This window comes from Ictidomys tridecemlineatus, chromosome 1 (genome assembly GCF_052094955.1).
Source record: "Ictidomys tridecemlineatus isolate mIctTri1 chromosome 1, mIctTri1.hap1, whole genome shotgun sequence".
NCBI classification, from domain to species: Eukaryota; Metazoa; Chordata; class Mammalia; order Rodentia; family Sciuridae; genus Ictidomys; species Ictidomys tridecemlineatus.
In genome coordinates this window covers 54,104,768-54,129,556 of record NC_135477.1, presented here as the reverse complement: position 1 = coordinate 54,129,556, position 24,789 = coordinate 54,104,768, and the positions used below count along the sequence as shown (strand labels likewise).

At 32.5% G+C, this 24,789-nt stretch overlaps 1 protein-coding gene across 1 annotated transcript in view; it reads right to left on the bottom strand.

Annotated features, from left to right (window-relative positions):
- Ctnna3 (catenin alpha 3) overlaps positions 1 to 24,789 on the bottom strand; it is a 1,639,810-nt gene that overhangs the window by 1,212,666 nt on the left and 402,355 nt on the right. Inside the window, exon 6 of the mRNA XM_078041358.1 lies at positions 19,105 to 19,368. Coding sequence (XP_077897484.1) covers positions 19,105 to 19,368 — 264 coding nt within the window. The remainder of the gene's footprint in view (positions 1 to 19,104; positions 19,369 to 24,789) is intronic.

Genomic DNA, 24,789 nt, shown 5'->3' with positions numbered 1-24,789 from the left:
CTTTCAGTACTTATTTGAGAGCACTTGTCATTGTGATTCCTTCTCTGTTCCTTTGAAATATATGTAAATCTTTTTGGAAGCTAAGTAAGCTTATTACCAGCTTTTCAACCCAAGGAAAGTCTTTCTCAAGGACCTGGAAGCTATCTCTTTGAAATGTAATCATCAAAGAACATAGTGCCTCTATTTCCCAGTTACTGTAGAAGGACAGGGTCCTAACTTCTGCAGGTATCTGGATCCAAGTCATAAAACATAAAGAGAAAAAAAGTTTAATTTTTCCTTTGGATAGAGGCAATTAGTGAACATAGATGTTGATTCAAATTACCAGGTAAACATAGGATGAACTATGTATGCAATGGTACTGTCTAGTCCTCTTACTTGAACAGTAATTATTGTTTATTTTGAGAATATGTATGTAATGGGTTGTGTCTGATTTTCTGCGTAAAATGGTAAAGCTTCTGTCTCTGCAACCTCTTTAGCAGATTGCCTATGATGCACAATACAATCAGTTTAATGCTTATCAATAATAAAACTGTTTTCTTTCTCTTCCACCATTTGAAGGGTTTTTCGGGGTTGTTGAGAAACGTTTTTCATTATATTTTTCCACAACTCACTAGAGATGAATGTACTATTTAAATGTAGATGTGCACATGTATTAAATTCTCAACAAAAAGTAAAAGAAATAAATCACCAAATATTTGAGAAACATTAATTGAATTTAAGAACTCTCAAACTCAACAAACAGAACTAAATGCTTAAGAAAATACAATTAGTATAATTAATGTCACAAAAAATGTAAACATTTATCATAGCTATAAAATGAACAGCCACAATAAAACTATTGATATGCTTGGAAATTAAAAATGGTATTACAGAAATAAAACTACATATTTAAGTCTTGAAGAATAGCATGTACACTGTTAACAAAATCAGTAACCAGAAAACCTGGCCAAAGGCTTCTCCTAGAAAGTAAAATAGAAAGCATATACAAAATCTGAGGGAAAAATAGAAAATCCCTAAGAATTCTCAAGACAGGACAATTCCCATCTTAATAGAAGTTTGGGAAAAGAAAAAAAAGAAGTTGAGTTTTTTTTCCTAGAAAATATTCTCCAAATCCTTAACAGAAGTTATCTCTGGAAATAAGTCTACAACTGAGGAGAAGTTACAATGAAGTGACAAAGGACATTAACTTTTTTCTTTATATAATTTAGTAATTGTATGATTGCAAGAATAAATTTATATATTTCTTTTTAAACAGAACATTTTGGCCCTAATGAATAAAATTGTCAAAGATCCACCACAGAATTACTAATAAAAAGCCAAGAGGCTGGGGATGTGTCTCAAGCGGTAGTGAGCTCGCCTGGCAGGCATGCAGCCTGGGTTTGATCCTCAGCACCACATACAAAAAAGATGTTGTATCCACCGAAAACTAAAAAATAAAATATTAAAATTCTCTCTCTCTCTCTCTCTCTCTCTCTCTCTCTCTCTCTCTCTCTCTCTCTCCTTAAAAAAAGTCAAGAATATCAATATTAATACTAGATAAATAGAGTAGAGACTACTATTAAACAAAATAATAAGGAACATTTTACAATGATAAAAACTACAACCCATAAGGAACTCAGAATATTCAGGAACAAATATAGTTGTTGCTTTTTAATGAGAAAGTGGAATTTTGTTGTAATGTGGAAGACTTCATCTCACTTTTCTTAGATAAGGTAGACAACAAGAGTAAAAATGCAGTTTACTTATTTTTAATGTTTATTTGCTCTTTTTAATTATACATAAAAGTAGAATGTATTTTGACATATTATACATACATGGAGTGTGACTTCCCATTCTTGCAGTTGTACACGAGGTTGGTTGCACTGGTCATGTATTCATATGAACATAGAAAAGTTATGTCCTATTCATTCTACTGTCTTTCCCATTCTCATGCCCTCTCCCTTTCCCTCATTCCCCCGTCCAATACAGTAAATCTCCATTTCTCCCTCCCCACATTGGGGAGTCAACATCCACCTATCAGAGAGAACATTTTGGCCTTTGGTTTTATGGGGCTGGCTTGTTTCACTTACCCTGATAACCTCCAGCTCCATCCATTTACCAGCAAATGCCATAATTTCATTATTCTTTATGGATGAGCAATATTCCATTATGTATATATATACCACATTTTCTTTATCCATTCATCTGTTTAAGTAAATCTAGGTTGGTTCCACAGTTTAGCTATTGTGAATTGAGTTGCTATACACATTGATGTGGCTGTATCACTACATTGATTTTCAGTCCTTTGGGGTATATGTTGAAGATTTGGCTAATTGGGTCAAATGGTGTTTCCACTCCAAGTTTTCTGAGGAATATCCATACAGCTTTCCAGAGTGGTTGTATTAATTTACATTCCCACCAGCAATGTCCAAGTGTACCTTTTTCCTCACATTTTCACCAACATTTATTGTTAATATTATTCTTGATAATTGCTATTCTGACTGGAGTGACATGAAATCTCAGTGTAGTTTTAAGTTTCACTTCTCTAATTGCTAGAAATGTTGAACATTTTTTCATATATTTATTGTATTTCTTCTTCTGTGAAGTTCATTTCCTTTGCCCATCTATTGATTCAGTTATTTGTTTTTTCAATGCTAAGGTTTTTTTAAAATTTTTATTGATTTTTTAAAAATAAATGACAGCAGAATGCATTAACTTTCTTATTATACACATAGAGCACAATTTTTCATATTTCTGGTTGTATATAAAGTATGTTCACTCCAATTCATGTCTTCATACATGTACTTTGGATAATGATATCCATCACATTCCTTCATCCTTGCTAACCCCCTGCTCTGTCCCTTCCCATCCCACCCTTCTGTCCTATCTATATTTCATCTTCTCCTCCCATGCTCTCCCTCCCTACCCCACTAAGAGTCAGCCTCCTTTTATCAGAGAAAACATTTGGCATCTGTTTTTTGGGGGGATTGGCTAACTTCACTTAGCATTAGCTTCTCCAACATCATCCATTTACCTGCAAATGCCATGATTTTATTCTCTTTTATTTCTGAGTAATATTCCATTGTGTATATATGCCACATTCTTTTTTATCCATTCATCTCTGAAGGTTGGTTCCACAGATTAGCCATGTGAATTGTGCTGCTATAAACATTGATCTGGCTGTGTCCCTATAGTATGCTGTTTTTAAGTCCTTTGGGTATAGACTGAAGAGAGGGACAGCTGGGTCAAATGGCGCTTCCAGTCCCAGTTTTCTAAGGAATCTCCATACTGCTTTCCATATTCGATGCACCAATTTGCAGTCTCACCAGCAATGTATGAGTGTGCCTTTTCCCCCACATCCTTGCCAACACTTATTGTTGTTTGTCTTCATAATAGCTGCTATTCTGATTGGTATGAGAGGATATCTTACCGTAGTTTTGATTTGTATTTCTCTAATTGCTAGAGATGATGAACAATTTTTTTTTCATAAATTTGTCAATTGATTGTATATCCTCTTCTGAGAAGAGGCTGTTCAAGTTCTTGGCCCATTTATTGATCGGGTTTTTTTGTTTTCTTGGGTTTTTTTGTTTTGTTTTTTGTTTTTTGTGTTTAGCTTTTTGAGTTCTTTATATACCCTAGGAATTAGTGTTCTAGCTGATTTATGAGGGGTAAAAATTTGCTCCCAAGATGTAGGCTCTCTATTCACTTCAGAGATGGTTTCTTTTGCTGAGAAGAAACTTTTTAGTTTTAATCCATCCTATTTATTAATTCTTGGTTTTAAGCACAGAGTCTCTGGCTTAATTCCTAGGTCCTTGATCCACTTTGAGTTGGGTTTTGTGCATGGTGAGAGATAGGAGTTTAATTTCACTTTGTTGCATATGGATTTCCAGTTTTCCCAGCACCATTTGTTGAAGAGACTATCTTTTTTCCAAAGCATGTTCTTGGCACCTTTGTCTAATATAAGATAATTATAATTTTGTGGCTTAGTCTCTGTGTCCTGTATTCTGTACCACTGGTCTACCAGTCTGTTTTGGTGCCAACACCATGCTGTTTTTGTTACTATTGTTATGTAGTATAGTTTAAGGTCTGGTATAATGATACCACCTGCTTCACTCTTCCTGCTAAAGATTGCTTTAGCTATTCTGGGTCTCTTATTTTTCCAGATGAATTTCATGATTGTTTTTACTATTTTTATGAGAAATGTCATTGGGATTTTGATCAAAATTGCATTAAATCTGTATATTGCTCTTGGCAGTATGGTCATTTTGACAATATTAATTCTGCCTATCCACGAACAGGGAGATCTTTCCATCTTCTAAGGTCTTCTTTAATTTCTTTCTTTAGGGTTATGTAGTTTTCATTGTATAGATCTTTCACCTCTTTCATTAAGTTGATTCCCAAGTATTTTATTTTATTTGTGTTTTTTTGAGGCTATTGTAATTTGAATAGCTTTCCTCATTTCCCTCTGAATGGATTTGTCACTGATATACAGAAATTCCTTTGATTCTGTTCCATTGGTTTTCATGTTTGTTTTCTTGCCAATACCAAGCCATGTTTGTTACTATAGCTCTGTAGTAGATTTTAAGGTCTGATATTATGATGCCTCCTGTTTCACTTTTCTTGTTGGGGGTTGCTTTGGCTATACTGGGCTTCTCGTTTTTCCAAATGAATTTCATGACTGATTTTTCTATTTCAAGAAGAACATCATTGAAATATTAATAGGAATTGTATTAACTTTGTATCATGCTTTTGGTAGTATGGCCATTTTGACAGTATTAATTCTGCCTATCCAAAAATATGGGAGATCTTTCCATCTTCTAAGGTCTTCTTCAATTTCTTTCTTGTGTGTTCTGCAGTTTTTCATAATATAGGTATTTTACCTCTTTTTTTGGATTGATTCCCAAACATTTTATTTTCTTTTAGGCTATTTTGAATGGGATAGTTTTCCTAATTTCTATTTCAGTTGATTCATCTCTGATGTATAGGAATGTCATTGATTCATGGGTGTTAATTTTATATCCTGCTACTTTGCTGAATTCATTTATGAGTTCTAGAAGTTTTCTGGTGGAGTTTTTTTGGTCTTCTAAATATAGAATCATGACAATAGGGATAGTTTGAGCTCTTCTTTTCCTATTTGTACAGTCTAACTATTTATTATATTCAGAAAACTCAAGATATGTTTTTTTAGAACTTCTTACCAAAGAGACAATGTATTTGTTTTAGATAAACATGCAACTTAAAAAATAAATTCATGAAGCCATAAGAAAAATCTCAATATTCCCACCAAAATTCTAAATTTTTCCAAAATAAAACACAATGTCCAATAGACATTCAGTGACACTATAAACAGGATGTCAAATACAATTTTAAAGCTGGACGCGGTGGCACATGCCTATGATCCTAGTAGCTCAGGAGGCTGGGGCAGGAGGATCATGAGTTCAAAACCAGCTTCAGCAACTTAGTGATGCCTAAGCAATTCAGTGAAACTTTGTCTCTAAATAAAATACAAAAAGGGTTCAGTGGTTAAGGGGAAAAAACACACACTTCTGATAGTCTTAAGACCAAAAAAGTTTTAATTAAAGTTAATACTTCTTTTGATAAAAATGAAAATAAAGTACTGTTTATTAAATTCAAGGCATTCAGAGGAAAACTGACACCATGAATGAATTTACTAAAAATCAAATAAGAAAAATTTTATGAGAAAGACTAAATAAATATATTCAAGTAGCATAAAAGAATAGCAAATTAAACTTAAGAAATTAGACAGATTTAAAAATAAAGCAGAAACATTAAATTTTAAAATAAAAATTATTAACCTGAATTATTAAGAAGAAATATTTACAAAGAAGAACATAGAAAAAAATCAAAATTTTAAAACTCAAAAGGAAAACATGTTCCTAATGCAATCATTTGTTGCCTTTTAATTTACATGTACTTGTAGGGACAATGTGATGTTTATATATATATGAAACACACTTTGTGAAATGATTAAATCAAGCTAATTAACATATGCACCACCTCACATATGTTTTGTGGTGACTCTTCTACTTTGTAGAATTTATTAAGCTTTTCTTTATGTTCTTTGGTCTGTTTTTGTGACAGTTTCAGGGACATTTGAAAGATATATGTTCTCCAAGGTAAGCAAAGTCCTTTTCATCAAATCAAGCTGTAAAATATGCACAGTGCATATGGCTTGCTTAATAAAAGGTAATAAACAACAAAAAAAACTGCTCTGTATTGAGGGTCTCTATACTATGCCTTAAACTAATCTTCCTAAGCTTGACCCATAAGAGTATTAAGTGAATCATCCATTCCTGTTTCAGTCTCTTCATCATTTCCCATATTTATTTTCCCTCCATGCCTGTACTCATTCTGTACTTTCTATGGTATGCTTCTAATTAGTATTTAATTAACACTAACAGTGGACACCATTGGAGAGTCCTTCCCAGAGAGCTCAACCTGTTATACTTGAGGGAATATTTGAAGGAAGTGTTGTGTTGACACTAATGTTTGATTTGTATTATTCTCACCTTCTAAACAGGTATGCAACTCTTAGGATAAGAAATGACTTATTATTCTTCTTTTCTAATTCCATACAGCATATGTCAATGTAGAATAGAGAACAAATATTTAATAAATATTAATGATTAACTGGTTGTCATGAAAATCATAATACAAATACTTCATAAGAAGTTTTTAAAATCTGCATTGGGTTTGTTTTGGCCTTTTCAAATTTGGAAAATAAAAATAAAAATCATTCTATCTACCCACTTGAAAGACTGACATTATTAATTATTAAACATTATTAATTATTAAAAGATTGACATTATTATTAGCTTTATGGAATGGCAAAACTTCAACATTCTCAATAATATCATGTACAACATGCATCTAATAGTCTCAAGATGCCAAGAACAAGAAGGGTCTAGTAATCATTACTATCCATGTATTTTATTTGCAAGGCACTTAATCCCTTCCACATTTAATCATCAAGATAAAAAGGATTTTGTCCTTCTCTTGTTGGGTAAATATTTATTAGATGCATTTAAATCTGTCACCAGGTTCTCAAATCCAAGCAATTTATTATCTTTTTAACAAATATGTTTTAAGTAATTATTATGTACTTACACTGTGCTAGCCTGTGAGCAATATAAAGATGAGTAAGGCATCATTCCCTTACTCATAGAACTCATCATCTAATAGAGACAGATGCATAAACAAATGTATTAAACTTAAGACCTGCTCGTCCATCATTTGTCACAAGAACTATTATTTGGAAAGAACAATTGTCATGGGGAATCATGAGAAATGAGTCCAAATTATAATTCTTCTTATTCCTGTTCAACAACGTAGTAGCTCACTCCTCTGTAAAATGTGTAATAATTCCTTTAATACATGCCCAAAAGAGCAATCTGGTAGTAATAATAAAATGTGCAAATAAACACACTGAATACTACAAGTGTAAGATACTAGAATGACGCCAGTACCTATTACAATGCCTTACATGGACACTGATTATGCATAAATAGTACATTGTTGCATCATTTATTCTCAGACATCCTATTTTAATACACTGTATTACATTTTATTATCAACTTCTTCATACATAACAGAGAATGTATGAATAAAATAATAAAACAAATATGCCCATATTAATCCAGCTTCAGAAAAAGAATATGCCCAGTAGCTTTAAAAGTACTGATATAAACTAACCTCTTTTGTCCTACCCATTCCACTCCTATGAATAAGCCATTATCTACCTTCTTTATAGTTTATCATATACATCTGTACCATATGTTTTGTTTTATATGTATTAACCTCTATATAAATGTAAAAGATGTAAAACTGTTGCATGGATTCTTACATTACTTGCTCTTTGAGGATAAAGCTTTGTTTTAATATTATTCATGTTGAAATATATTGCTATTATTTATTCATTTTTATTCATTATGGCCTCATTCCCAATTTTAAAGGAAATGTTTTAATGACATATCTAAGTATGAAGTTTAGTGTGGAATTTTACAGAAACTATTTATCAAGTTAAGAAAATTCACTTTTGTTACTAGCTTTAAAGAAGTTTCAAATAAATTATATTTAATTTTTCAAATATTTTCTGTACTACTGAGATAATACTATACTTTTTCTCTTAATTTGTGAATGTGGTGAATAACATCAGTAGATAAGTTGAACTAACATCACATTTCTGAAATAAACTTAAGTTTGTCATAATGAGTTTTTACCTATTGTTAATCAGTTTGCTCAAATTTTGTTTAGGAATTTTGCATCTGATTTCATATGTTAGGTTGGCATGTAAATGTCCTTCCAATTAACCTGTGTAGTGTTGGCATTGGTTTTACTAGCTTCATGTAATCAATTTGAGAGTTATTTCTTTTGCTATTCTCCAGACACTACTATGGAATATATTTACATAGTCCCAGAAGTATTTGTGGTACTTTGCAAAAGTGTTTGGGCCTCTCATTTGCTCTAAGCAAAATCTGCCTAGTTCTACTTATTACGAACCAGTTGAGTTAAACTATATTTTCCTAAGAATGCTTCCCATTTCATACAAAATTTTATTGTTATTGGTATGAATTTGTTTATAATATTATCTTTTAGTATTTTAACATTTAGTATTGTTAATTATATTCTCTCTAGTTATGTATTCCTCTTTTTTATTCTTCAGGTTATTTTCTGTCTCCTCTCATTCTTCCTAATCTATCTCACTAGCAGTTTGTCAATTTTATTGGTCTTTTCAAAAAACATATGCTTGGCTTTGTTGATCTTCTCCACTGTCTTTGTGATTTAATTAATTTCTATTCTAACCTTTATTAATTTATTCCTTCTTGGTTTCTTATTCCTATTTCAAACTCAACCTAGATATATAGCACACTAATTTTCAATTTGTCTTCCTTCCTAAAGCATTATAGGTAATAATTTCCTCTAAGTATTCCCTTTAGCTATATATATCCTTCAAGTTTTATTGCTCTATTTTCAGTATTTCTCAATTATAAGTATTTTTCAATTTCAATTATAATTTATTCATGACCCAGGAATTATACAGATGTACCTTTAAAAAACATTCCAAATAATAATTTCCTTTATTTGCCTAAATTATTTCTAGGTGTCCTATATAATACTAATGCTTTGAAAATCATCAGCTTAATACACAGTCGATTTTTGTTAATTTACCATATGTCCAGGAAAAGAACACATTACAATCTCTTGGTGAACTTAAACTTTTCTCTTTAGATAGTAAGCGCTGTTAACAATTTATTTTTACTGATACTTGTATAACTATACCAGCTTTATTTAGTAAGCTCTTGAATATCTTTTCATCCTTTGATTTCCAAACTTTCCTCATTCTTTTATTTTAGTTATGCTTTTTATATGCTGTATGTAACTATATTTTGTTTATATTATAAGATGTCAGTCTTCAGAGAGTTTAGGATTTTATTTTTACATTTATTATATTACAGAAATATTTGGAATTATTTTATCATCCTAGGTCATCTACTTTCTATTTATCTAGTTTTTCCATGATGTTTTTATCCTTCATTTTCTACTTCCTTCAGATTAGTTTATTTTCTCTTTCCATTTTTCCTTTCTCTGTGTTTAGGAATTATATAGTCTATTGCTACACATTTTCTAGCAATTACTCTAGACATTTTAGCATGCTATTTAAATTAATGTCTTCCTATTTCCCCTGAAATATAAAGACCTTAGAACACTTAATTCTGATTCCACCCTTCCTAAAGTATATACTATGTTTACAGATAAATTGATTTTGTACTTTTAATTATATAAAATATATATGGTTTTTGATCCTCTATAAAAATTAATATTTGAACAGTAGTAAAGCCATAATATTTCCTCTGCTTACAAATTCTTGCATCTGCACCTTTATTCTATGATAATATTTTCTTTAAAAATTTTTTTCAGAGGAAAATTGCTCATAATAAACTACACAAGTTTGGAATTAGGTAAAAAAAATAACTTTAATTCATCTTTGTTCTTGAACAATAGTTTCACTGTGCACTGAATTCAAGATTAACAGTTATTTTCTTGGCTGGAGAAGTAGCTGTGAGGTCATAGTTCTTGCCTAGTATGTGCAAGACCCTGGGATCAATCCCCAGTCCCAATCAATCACTTAATCAATAATCAAAACCCAAAGCAAGTTATTTTCCCTTGGGATAATTCTGTCTTGATGTATCTTTATTTGAGTAATTAGCTATCAGTTATTAAGCAACTTTTTTCCTGTTTTTAAAGAATTATTCTTTTTGTCTTTGGTATTCTTCATCTTCATTATAGTATGTATAAATGTGAATTTTTTTATATGTAGTACTTGAGATTTATCTGGCTTATTAGCTATGGAGATTGGAATTTTCCATAATTTTTAGGAACTTCTCAATAACTTTTTTAAAAACTTTTCTCTTCTCTGGTTTTTATTTTAAAATATTTTAGAACTTTTCACACCATCCTTCATGTATATTTGCTGTTTTTTTTCAAAATATTTTTTAAATTCTGTGTCTCTGTGTGGTGAACTCAAATAACTTTTTCAAGTTTTTCATATTTTACCTAATTATTAAATTTATCATTATTATGCTTTTTTTAGATAGTTTTGTCTGATCAGTTTTGAAACTCTTGTTCTTTTAACATACCCATTATATTTTAAGAGAATAAATGAGGGAATAATACTACCTAAAATACTAATTTATATTCAGTATTTTATTATTTTAATATCTGTACTGGTTATAGATCTGATTCTGCAATTTGTTCTTTCTATAAAATCTTACTCAAGGTGAGCTACCAGTTTGTGTGTTATGAGAACTTATCTTCCTTGGAACTATGTAAGAATTTTTTGAAAACTTGGCATAAAGAATTTGCAGAAAAAAATTTGAGTTTACTTCTGGCAGGTCCCTGGAGGTATTGCCAAGACAGGACAATGTTAAATTACATTTTCTGCTAGAGTTTTAGAGACCACACAGATAATAAGAATTTTGACCTACAATCCAGACAAGGACAGTTTTATAGTTCAAAAAATTTCAAGATACATTCTATTGCTTTGTTTTGTTTTATTTTTCTGAACAACCCAAAGCCAAGGCTAAACAACTACCTTCCTGTAGGAGTTAGTGTTTTTCTCATTCATCCAATAAGGTAGTCAAATTTTAGAGATTCTCGGCTTCTCTTACAAGTGTCTCTTATGTGACTTTTTCACCTTGTAGTATAGAGGTTTTGTCTTTTCTCCTCAGTTTATGGTCTTTAAAAATCCAAGCTTCAGGCCATAACTAGAAAAAAAAATCCTGGTCTTGGCTTTTAGTCTTTATCTATTTGTGCCCTCTTTGTATCTGTCCTCAAAGAACTCACAGATTAAATATATGCTTTAAAATATTTTATTCTTCATTTTAGTTCTTCTAATTCACTATATGTCTAGAAACCAAACAATTTTTAGGTCATATTAAAATACTTCTAGATATCATTATTTCCTAAATGTTTAATAGTTCCTAAATGTTAATCTGATTGGTAGGGGTCTTATTTTCTCCTTTATTTTTTAGGTTCTTTTTAAAGTTTATTTATTTGTTTATTTATTTATTTATTTTAGGTGTATATGACAGCAGAATGCATTTTGATTCATTGTGCACAATTGCACCACACCTTTTCATTTCTCTGGCTGTGCATGATATAGCATCACAACATATGAGCAGTCATACATGTACCTAGGGTAATGATGTCCATCTCATTCCACCATCTTTTCTGCTTTCATGCTCCCGCCCCATACCTCCCTCCCCTTTGCCCCATCAAAATTCCTCCATTCTTCCCATACTCCACTCCCATTATGGATCAGCATCCACTTATCAGAGAGAACATTTGGGTTTTGGCTTTTTGAGACTGGCTTACTTCACTTAGTATGATATTCTCTAATTCCATCCATTTACCTGCAAATGCCATGAATTTATTCTCTTTTAATGCTGAGTAATATTCCATTGTGTATATATACCACAGTTTCTTTATCCATTCATATAATCTAGGTTAATTCCTAGTTCAGCTCTTATGAATTGAACTGGTATAAATATTGAGATGGCTCCATTACTATAGTATGCTGATTTTAAGTCCTTTGCATATAGACCAAGGAGTGGGATAGCTGGATCAAACAGTGGTTCCATTCCAAGTTTTCTAAGGAATCTCTATACTGCTTTCCAGAATAGTTGCACCAATTTGCAGTCCCACCAGCAACATATGAGTGTGCCTTTCCCTCACATCCTAACCAACATTTATTATTGTCTGTATTCTTGATAACTGCCATTCTGACTGGTGTGAAATGAAATTCTAGAGTAGTTTTGATTTGAATTTCCCAAAGCAATCCTTAGCAAGAAGAGTGAAGCAGGAGGCATCACAATACCAGACCTTAAATTAATCTATAAAGCTTTGGTAAAAGTATGGTATTGGCACCAAAATAGACATGTAGACCAATGGTACAGAATAATAGACACAGAGGCAAAAAACACATAAATACAGTTATCACATACTAGACAAAGGTGCCAAAAACATATATTGGAGAAAAGATAGCCTCTTCAACAAATGATGCAGTGAAAACTGGAAATCTGTATGCACCAAAATGAAACTAACCCCCTATCGCTCATCATGCACAAAAATTAACTCAAAGTGGATCAAGGAATTTGATCATAAATCCTTTGCCTAATACAAGAAAAAGTAGGCCCAAATCTTCATTATGTTGGATTAGGCCCCAACTTCCTAACAAAACTAAAGTGCAAGAAATAAAATCAAGAATTGATAAACGGGATAAATTCAAACTAAAAACACTTCTTCTCTGAAAAACAATCAATGAGTTGAAGAGAGAGCCTACATTTTGGGAGCAAATTTTTGCCACACACACATCAGACAGAGCACTAATCTCCAGAATATATAAAGAACTCATTAAGCTTAACACCAAAAAAAAAAACCAATCAATAAATGGGCTAAGGAGCTGAACAAACACTTCTCAGAAGAAGATATACAATCAATCAACAAATATATGATAAAATGTTCAACATCTATTTTCCCCTTTAAATAAAAATGAAAAACTACATACTATGGTCACCAACCGAAAAGTTTTAGTCATAAGCAGCATATCTTCAAAGTTACAGAGAACCTAAACTAGGATAGACAGCTACAGAGAACCTATACTAAGATAGACAGCTACTAAGAGAAGAAAATACACATTTTTTTCTGTGCTGCTTTATGTAAGAAAATATTATGAGCAGCATATCACTTAGATTTGTTTCTAGTGGTTTTCCTCACTACAAATTCATGGCCAGTTAGAAGTTAAATAAAATAAAGCCTTATACACCAAGTATATACACTTCTAGTAGGAGAAAGAGGGGAAAAGTAGAAGTAAGAGACAAATGATTTCATTTCAATATCACAATATTACAAGTAGTATTCTTATAACCATTATTTATTTCATTGATATTTACTTAGCACTTACTATTTAACGTTTGTTATTCTAGGTGCTAGGGATATAACAACAGTGAATGAAGAGTGATGAATAATGATACATAAATGAAAATTTAAAAATAAGAAAATAATACAATATGTCTTTGAAAATGAGAAAATACTACACATATATCATTTGTTATTATCATATTAATAGAATAAGGATGCAAATAATTCTTATGTACCATGATTACAATGACTGCTTTTCTCTCTGCACAGGAGAAAATATGGTTTAATGGACTTGGGAGTTTTCAAAGCAATTTTCACTGGCAAAGTTCCTTACTTAATGACATTTTCAAAATTCTATTAATCTATAATTTGACACTTTTCTGTTAGAGTCTGTAAACAAGTCTGGATGGCGCCTGGCAAAATGCCAGAGGGAGTGGTTTGTGAAGTAACGCCAGCGAGCCATTAAGTGTGGAGATTCCTTATTGGTTGACTGCTGTATCCAGGTTATGTTAATTAAGATAAGCTGTGTGGAATGTATAAATACCCCTCCTGTTCTACAATAAACGGCTCCTACTCCTGCTGTATCAATGTACACAAGTTGTCCGTCACCCCCCCCTCCTGGTTATTTTGCTGCAGCTGGACTGCGGCACTTTTCAACTCTCATTCAGTCACAAATTCAGACAAAACATCCAATAATTCACATTGGCCTTTCAAATAAATCAATTGTTTTAGCCTGTACAGTAATCTAGTTCAACTTCTATTTTCTTCACCAATAAATCTCAGATTTCATATCCACAATCAGCCATGGGCCAGAATGAAAGATTTAACTAAAGCTTCAGTATGGTAGTTGTTGAGTAAGCACTCTGATACATTTCCACACTATAAACACTTAATGAGACTTGTTCCCAACAGACTATATGAGTATATACTACATCAATTTATTTCATAGTATTATATTTGTATGACCAGAATAGAGGAAAGGTTATTTTAGATATTTTTACCAATATAGCTTCCTGTAAATAATGAAAAGTACAACTATTTAATTTATAAAATCATTAAAAATGGTTAAATATTCAATAAATTCTGTGGTAGTATCTAGTTCAGTGTTTGCAGCTATTGTAACTTGGATATAAAAAATATATAAAACTTGGGCACTTCATATTAGTTTATGCATCCCTTTCTCTGACTAGAATTGATGTCAAAGGTTGTAAGGACAATATTGGCCACAGGAATATATCTTCAGCACTTCTGCTTGCCTTATTAAGAAGTGAGTCAGGCATTCAGAGGACATTTCTTAAGAAAAAGACATCATTCTCATATTTATGCCCATTTTCATCAAAGCTACAGACACACTCTCTCTCCCAGTTTCCAACCCCTGCTATTTCTTGCCTGTAGCAGTCACTTTCAACTAATATGAGAAATACAAGATGCCTCAGAAGGAGGAACAATTTGGAAATCTTCTGTCCTCTTCTATAATCCTAAGAATATAAAATACAGTATCTGGGATAAACAAGATCCCTTATGGGAGCATCCCCTGATGCAATTCTTTTTAGACTGTGGAAATGAGTTATACAATTCTATTCATCTACTCTGGAAAATTTCACCTTAACATACCTAAAACCTCCCAAATAACAATTGTCTATACTTTTTTTTTATTAGTTACACATGATAGTATAATGATCTTGACTATTAATACATTTGAATCAACTGGGGTATAATTTCTCATTTTTATGATTGTACAGGTTGCAGAATCACATTGGTCATACAGTCACCTACATACATACAGTAATAATAATGTCTATTTTATTCTTCTGCCCTTCCTATTCCCTCTCCCCTCCCCTCCCATCACATCTCTCTACCCAATCTAATGTAACACACTTCTTTTTTTTTCTCTCCTTACAACATCATACATGTATTCTGTATAATGATGAGGGTCTCCTTCCATCTTCTGTGCAATTCCCCTTTTCCCTCCTTTTCCCTCCCACCTCTCTTCCTTATTTAGTGGTAATCTTCTCATGCTCTTCCTCCCTATCCCATTTTGAGTCACCCCCCCCTTATATCAGAGAAGACATTCGGCATTTATTTTTTAGGGACTGGCTAACTTCACTTAGCATAATCTGCTCTAATGCCATCCATTTCCCTGCAAATGCCATGATCTTGTTATTTTTTAGTGCTGAGTAATATTCCATTGTATATAAATGCCACATTTTTTAAATGATCCATAGACAAAGTCTTACCCACCAAAAAGTTATTTCATCTTTTGGACTTGGTTATATTTATAATTTTTCTGATGGTTCATATAAACTTAAGAACCTTATCATATATTATGCTGAAATTTGATTAAGCATGCTGTGGTTTGGATATGAGTTGTCCCCTCAAATCTCCTGTGATAATGAAGGAATAGTCAGAGACCAAATTATTAGATTATGAGAACTATAACCTAATCAGTCCATCCTAATTTGAGTATTCTAAGTGATTGATAACTACAGGCATGTGGCCATGGCTGGAAGCAGTAGGTCACTGGGGACATGCCCTGAAAGGGTGCATCCTCCCTACATGCCTTTCCTCCAGGTCCTCCACTTCCCAGATACCATGAATGCAGTAGCATTCCTCTGCCAGAAACTTCCATCACCATGTTCTGCCTCATATTGGTCCCACAGCCATAGAGTTCCCTGCCTATCAACTAAACCTCTAAAACTGTGAGTCCCCCAAAACTTTTCCTTCTCTAAGTTGTAGGTATTTTAGTTACAGCAAGGAAAAGCTGACTAGCATAAGTACATCAAGTCTATGAGAAGGCAATATAGGATAGAATTAGAAATTCCTCTGAAAATAGACTAGACTCACATACTACTCTTCACTAGCTTTCTAACTAGAACAAGTTACATGAGTTATGTCTCCGTATTATTTTCTATAAAATGAATATTTACCTTATAGGGACACTATAATATTTAGGTGAATAATTCATGTCAAATTTTTAACAATCAAAAAATATTATACATTTAATTTATTGAGGGTCCAATACTCTGTTAGTATCTAGGTGATATCCACTAGTATCTCTGGCATAAAAAAATGGAGTACTCACTCTTACTGAAGGAAAAGACACTGGGGACTATCATGCTAAGTGAAATAACCCAATCCCACAAAACAAGGCCAAATGTTCTCTCTGATATGGTGGATAGTAACACACAATAAGGAGAGTGGGGGGAAGAATAGAATTCCATTGGATTAGATAAAGGGGAAATGAAAAGAAGGAAGGGAGATGCTAATAGGAAGACATTAGAATAAATTAGACATAACTTTTCTATGTTCATGTATGAATACACAACCAATGTAACTCCACATCATGTTCAAGCACAAGATTGGGATCCTAATTAGAATAAGTTATACTCTATGTATGTAAAATATGTCAGAATATATTATATTGTCATGTATATCTAAAAAGAAAAAATAAACAATATGAAAATTTTTTAAAAAAGAAAGCTATTCATCTAATGAACAAGATTATTGAGTGCTCATTACATGGGACAAATAATTATGATGAAGAGTCACAATTAATCTTCTATCTTATTAGACAAATAGTTCTTAAAATTTTCACATGGGTGATAATAACTAGAAATTTAATAAATTTTCACAAGGATGCCAGTAATCAGGAATTTAATAATGATTTTTAGACACGAAGACACCTGTGTGAAGATGTAATTAAAGAAAAAGCAAGCTAAATTTAAATTTATTAGTTTTCTAATGAGTTTATCATTAAAGTAATAATGTTAGGAATAATATATGCATTATACATGTTGTGTTTAGTTTACTTTTTAAATTCTAGGTAAATTTTTTTGTAATTTTAATTATATTAATTTCTTCATTATAAAAGAATCCACCTCAAGTCATCTCTAAGAATGATTAAAAAAAACTAAGATTTGTTGAGCATTTATTATGTGTCAGGCATTGCTCTAAACATTTGTACCTTTGTTATTAATTCAGTGTTTCTGAAAAAAAATTATGATGTAGGCCTTGTTACTATCTCCCCTTTATAAATGAGAAAACTGAGAGTTACATAAATAAATTTCCCAAGATTACAAAGATAGGAAGTGCCAAAAGTGGGATAGGAACTTAGGAATTAGGGTTCTAGAATCCCTAAACTTGTTAAGCACTACATTATTCTGTCTCCCATTAAGAAACTACATATCTGAATGAGGTTTCCAATTGACATCATACTTGAAAGTCTGATAAATTTCTTAACTTCAATATTCAAAATTAAGTTTCTGGTCTTCTTCCCATAACCAGCTTTACCCATAGTCTTCTCTTTCATGGTTGATGAACACTTCATTTATATAACTACTCAAGCAAGAAAGACAAGCAAACCAACCCTCAAAATTATCTGTTGTCAAGAGATATGCTGCCCATATACCCCTTCCAAATGAAACTTGCTGTTCAGCTATGGACAGGACTGTTCTCAGGTGTACAGGGCTATCCTCTCACCTTCAGAGCTCACACACTTCCCAGGACAAGGTGACCTATATCCAGTAACTGAAAGAGGCATAAAGGCTTGTCCACTTCTGCTTAATAAGGTACTCTGGAGGGCAATCCTCTCTCAAGAATTCACTGCTGATTGACTCAGCCTTTGTGCATCTGGCTCTTAAGTACACTCTGCTCAGACCTGTCCCTTCCTTCTTCCCTTCCCATATGTGAATTCCTAATAACACCTTGTATCCCAAACTCCATTCTGTGTGTGATTCTGAAGAACCCATCTAGAAACACCACCCATGACTCCTTTTTTCTCATGTCCCACACCCATCTGTCAAAATTCATTTGACTCTACTCACAAAATTTAGCCTTGATGTCCTCTGACATTGCCAAACTAAAATGTGAAGTGGAATGAGGAGGTACATGAAAGTGTAAGGGTGAAACCTGGATTACTATATAGCCTCCTACATGTTTTTTCAGCTTCTCTGGCTTACTCTTCTTCAGTCGATGCTCTATGTGCAACCAACATAGTCTTTTTAAGTATCTTTATGTTAAAACCTTATAGTGGATTTCCATTTAACTCAGAGAAATAGCCTACAGAGCCCTCCATAACCTATTCCCACTGACTGTCTACCCTAAGCCTCTACACTTGTCCCTTGCTGTTTCCACCCAGGTACCCTGGCTTCTATGCTGTCACTTAAACAAAGAGGACATGTCTTCAACACTTTGCTATAGTTCTCTATATGCCCCATTTCCCAGTCTATATCAAACCTTTGACAATATCAGAGTTTTTCAATGTAACATATAATTTAGTTATTAATGTTTATTTTTTTGTCTATAGGCCCTGGCTAAAATGTAAGCCCTTGTAAAATGTCAGGGATTAGATATATCCCAAGCACATAGAGCAGTTCCAATAATAAATATTTGTAAAGATAATAAATCCTACATTTTGGAAGTTGATCTGTATAAATAAAGTCATCACTTCAATCCAATAAACAATTCAAATTCATTGGCTTCTTTGGCAGAAGTTTAAAGGAATCAGAATCTACTGATAGAATACTTTCCTATTAATTCACTGGAAGACACAAGAAGTTCACAGAGACTGATAACTAGACTTTTATTTTATCATACTTTAGACTCTAGCAAATGGACCTGAAAGCCCATTTCTCTGTATTTTTGTACAATGACATCAAATCACACTTTACCTCTCTCTCAACATACCTCCAGCTCATCGAGTGCACTTCCCAGGGTTGCTGCTTGTGGTTCCGATGGGGCCGGCATATTCTGGATGCCTTGGGAAGCATTTGAAATTACATTGAGGGCATTCTGAATTTCTTCACAAACTGTATCCTTACTGGCTTTGAGTGAAGCAACATCAGAATGTTCTAAACAAGCTGAGCAAATGGAATGCAAGAGGGGGGAGTTCTCCTTCAGTGTGGCTCGTGCCCCTGCAATTTCATCCCTCTGATTTGGAGATTTTAAGTCCTGAGAAGGGAAATTAAAAAAAAATGTAAAGGTATTTTTTTCAATGCATTATGCGTAAAAGACTTACACACAGAAGCTTTATCTTTCTGTCAGTATATACAAAAAGATAACAGACACTAAATAGTCAGCCATTAGTTCATTAAAGTTATCAATTATTTCTACATTCCTTCAAATTCTGAAGTGCTATAATACAGAAATGTGACAGTGCACAAGTAAAAGTCACAATGGTGCAGATGTATAAGACTTGAGTAGATCTCAATATGTCAGCCACATCTTCATAAGTCACTAAAATACTCTGGCATTCACATAAATGAATTATAAGGGTGCTAATTCTTCTTTCCATAAATGTTAGATAATTGCATATAATTTTTGTTAAAATTAAGTGAGTTAAAAACACTAAATAAAACATCTTACCATTCAGCTACTTTTCTGCTGTTTTTCAGAAATACTAACAAGTTTATCCTGAATCCTTCTTTCTTTGATATTCAAGATAGTTTCTGAGCATTTAATATATGTTAGCCCTTTTTAGAATCTGAGTTTACAAATGTGAACAATATGAAAGGGTATTGTTCAGATAAGGCTTATGTTCCTGTATGTGGGAAGGAGACCTTTCAATAAACAATAAACTAGGTAAACAAATACACAAGACAATTTCAGGTAATGAAACTACAAAAAATGAAATGTCAAAGAGATTGACTTGAGCGAGGAAAGCTGTTTTAATCCAGCAGTCAACAAAGATATTTATGTGGAGACGACAATTTACAGTAAATCTAAATAAAGAGCCTTACAAACAGAGAATAAAGGCAAAAGAAAGTCCTAGCTAAGTGATAGCTGATCAAAGATACAGTGGAAAAAACCTGACTAGCACTACCTTAATGAAGTGTTAAAAGTTGGCATCTTCAATGACTTCACATGGATATCATGGACTACTTTATACATCTGGCAAAGAAGAGGATATCATTTCTGTGCTTCTCTCTAGAAAACCACAAGCTCAATCCAGTCACGAGAAAAACAAAAAACAAAACCACATAGGACATAGGGGAATATCCTACATGATACAGGTGCAGTATTCCTTAAAACCATCGAGATTACAAAAAACAAGGAGACTGATAGACTATTATAGACTAAAAGACACTTCTCAAAGGATATGACAAATAAATTCAAGGTGCTACTCTGGACTACATCCTAAACCAGAAATAAGACTTTCATGAAAATCTGGGAAAATTTAAATATAATCTATTAATAATTGACAGTAATATATCGATATGTATTTTTGTAACAAACGTTAAGAAAGGTAGATAGGAACTGTCTGTACTAGCTATGTAACGTTTCTGTAAATCTAAAATTATTGTCAAATTTTTTATTTAAATAAAGCTAGTTTAAGGGACATTTACAGTAGTTTATGCAATGCATAGGTAACATCTTATATAATCTTCATAAAAACTCAGGATAAAAGTGATTCTTATTTCATTTTAAAGATGAGAAAACTGAGGTTTCAAGAGACTAATTTCTTTAACCAAGTGGCAGAGTTATATGGTGACATTTATTGTATCAGTGTGACTCCCTATCCCTGATCTTGTCAACTGTACTATATTCTTTCCTGTGTGGAACAATTTCCTTACTTGCTATATAAGAATGATGACTTGATTCTATTTCGTTTAACTTATAAAATGCTTGTACACATTATCTTATTGACTCCATGACACCCCTTGAGAAAGTTAGGCTAACATTATTAGCCCTGTTTTAACTAAGTTGGTATTTAGTGAAAATAGACTGGTAAAAGAATTTAGATCTTTTAAGTAAGTCTTTTGATTGCAATTCCATATACCCCTATGCTTTTTTTCACAAGATTCTGCCACCTCGGGATAATGCTGCCTGAGGTTAATAAATGGCTTTTGCTACTATATTTTTAGTTCTTTCTCTTTTGGAAATAAAGGCTGTCTGCTACTTTAGGCAGGCTTTGGGGAGATTAACCTCTTTACAAGATGTAGGGAGGACAGTTAGAAATAGCTGTCAACTCACTGTTCATACTCACTAATTATCCAAGAAAAGCCATTTTGTGATTTTCTTGTCTTGTTAAAATTTCCCCCCTTATTTTTGGTCTGGATTCTAGTTTCAGCCCCATTATTAGGGCTATGAGCAGGGTAAGTCATCCATACTTCAGATGTCTGCTCTTTCATTTGTAAAAATGGAAAAAATGACACTTCTGCCAACTCTTTCACAAGACTTAGGATACAGCACATCAGAAATGGAATATATATAGAAAACAGTAAATAATTACAGAGTATGGAATTATTTAATTCCTCAATTTATCAAATTTACCATATGTTTTTGTTCTGTGATGATCTTGGTGATTTTTATATCTCCCTCAATTTTATAGCACCACTTACATTCATACCATTGTGACATAGAGGATAAAGAGTTTAATGTTTACAAAGGATGCATAGCTTTTCAAAGGAATAACAACAAAGAATTGAGGAAGATTCTCTGTATTTATAATATAATATATTATTTCCTCTGAAGTAATTTACACATTTATACTTCTTTATTTAGATTGGCAGTATCAGAATTTAGGTAAGTAAAGGGTGAAAAAAGGTGAATGCAAATTATTACAAAGAAGGTTAAGGTTAAAAATTATTTTCTTTGCTCTGACAGTGGCTATGCATATTTACTATAAGTTGCAGTAACTTTAATACTATAGAGACTTTGGAATTTAAAAAGTATAAATATATTCTGGCTTTTGACCTCATACTTTGCCATCTCTGCCCAAGCAACTGTAGAATCCTTAATGAGCACTAATACCCCAAAGAGCAAGCCTATGAAGCCTTCAAGAAAGGACAGGATCCATGAACATAGCAGTAATATACTATGACAGTGGATAGAGGAAAGAAAGGAAAGGTGAATAGTTTAGGTAAGAGAAATTAAGGTGAGAACATTTCTCCCAAAGGATATCAAACATAACAAATTTAAAGTAGTAAACAGTCAGATAAAAGGAAAACTAATAACTATCATTCTCCTAAACAAAAGGTTGTTGTGGTAATGTTTGTGGTTGTTTTAACTGATGTTACCAGGGATTCAAAGGTTCATAGGTTGTCTATATTCTAAGATTGTAAACGAAATCAAAATAAGAATTAAACAACAAGACCAATTAGGGAATTCACTGGATGTAGAAGTATACAGAATCTAATTCCTCCAGGACTGACACTCTTTTGATATCTTTTTTTTTTAAGTGCTCCAGAAGAAAAAGCTCACATGAGATTTCCAAGTGAAGGAGACATTAATGCTTCCAGCTGATGAAGAAGCTCACCGATGGGATTAAAAAAACAAGACCTTAAAAATCTGTGCAATTGGGTAGAGAAGTAACATATTAGTTTTAACCCTGGCAAGAGAACAAATATATTTAGGGATTTTAAAGATTACATAACATAAAAAAGGAGGGCTCTCAGTTAAAAGCTAATTCAACCATTCATTCAACAAATGCTTCAGAAAATGCATTATGTGTTGAGAATGCAAAGATAAAGAACTCATAGAGAATAAGGGGAGACAAATAAATTCATATGAAAATTAAAATAAAGTTATAAAATAGAGGGGATTTTAATCCCCAATCTTGAGGGAGTTAAAGAAAATTTATCAAAAGAATCTTTTTCCAGTTTTTCAAGGTTCAACTGATAAATAAAATTGCATATATTTAAAGTGCACAACATGATGCTTTGATATACAGTGTAAAATGGTTAACACAGTCAAGTTAATCAATACATCCATCAATATAGAGTTATCGTGTGGGCATTGTAAAGACATTTAAGATCTGTTCCTTGTAAATATCAAGTAAGCAATACAATATTATTAGGCATCATCACCATGCTGTAATTAGATATCCAGAATTTACTCATCTTAAAACTATAAGTTTATATCCTTTGACCAATATCACCCCATTTTCCCCCCATTCCCTACCACTGCATCCACCATAATATTCTGTTTCTAGGAGTTAAACTCTTAAATTTCTTTGAAGTGAGATCACAATGTCTTTCTATGTCTACGTGATTTCACTTAGCATAATGTCCTCCAGGTTAATCCAAGTTGTTGTAAATGGCAGGATTTCAGAGAAAGTGAAACTTAGAGAATTAGAACTTATCCCTGTGAATAATGCAGAACAATCAATCAATCAATCAATCAATAGCATGTGCAAACGCCTGAAGCATGAAAGGAGCATGCAGCCACTACAGGTGTTACTACAAGTACAGAAAACCTGAGCAGGAATTCTGATAAATCCAGCTGGAAAGTTAGGCAGGAGGTATTTCACATACCATGCTAAGAACACTAAAAGCAACAAGTTTAAATACGTATTTTCAAAAAATTTCCCTGGTGAAAGCCTTTTGAATTCATTAACAATTATGACATTGTAATCAGGGAGACCAAGGATAATGTGTGCCTGAACACTGTATCCAGGTAATATTGAGCAAGTAAAAATTTTAAGACTGGGATACTTAGATGGGAGGGAGAAGAGATGGTATTTACAAGTATTTAGAAAATGGTTTCACCAATTGTATAGAGAGTGATGCAGACACCAACATGGGAATAAAGAAAAAAGAATATGTTTGGAAGACAAAGGTTAAGCACATTTTGTCACCTACCAAATTTCAAATGCCACCATAAGATCTAAAATGAAAGCACACTCTAGAATTCAGAGAAGAATCTAGCCTAGAATAAACATATATGAATTATTAGCTCCCATTTGGGAGCCAAAGCTAAGTAGGAAGGTTACAGGTCCTTCTTCCCAGATGAGTGTTACAAGGAGAGGAACCTAGAAGTCATAAATTGTTATTCAAAGATGTCACCATAATAATTTTATGTGCTAACCCCAAAGGCCAAATATTGCATATACTTAAATTACCAAAAAGGGCATCAGAAAGTACTGAATATTTTTTTTAAAAAAATTAAGTTTGAAAATGTTTTTTAAAAATGCACACCAGAGTTTAGAACCTGTATTATTATGGATAATCATCTTTATCATAAGAAGCCACATAGAAAGATGAGTTCTGTATCAAGGAAACTTTAAAATGTGGATCTGATCACCTTAAAATGGAGTTTTATATTAAAGGACACATGACATAAACATCTATAAATTATGAATAAACTTGACAATTTGTTAATAGAATTTTTTCCTAAACATAGAAACACTAGATCAAGATCCAAGTACTACAACTCGTAATGCCTAATAGCATATGGCATATATTAGAAGTTTATTACACTTTTGTTGAAGAAACGAAAAGGACTAATGAATTGAAAAATAAGTAGAGGAAATTTAATTTATAATGGTGATGGAGACCTCAGCTATGATTACTTCAAAAAATTAAATTTATGAAGAGGATAATTAAACTATACCCATCTTCACATTAAATTTTAGCAAAGCCATTGGTGCTA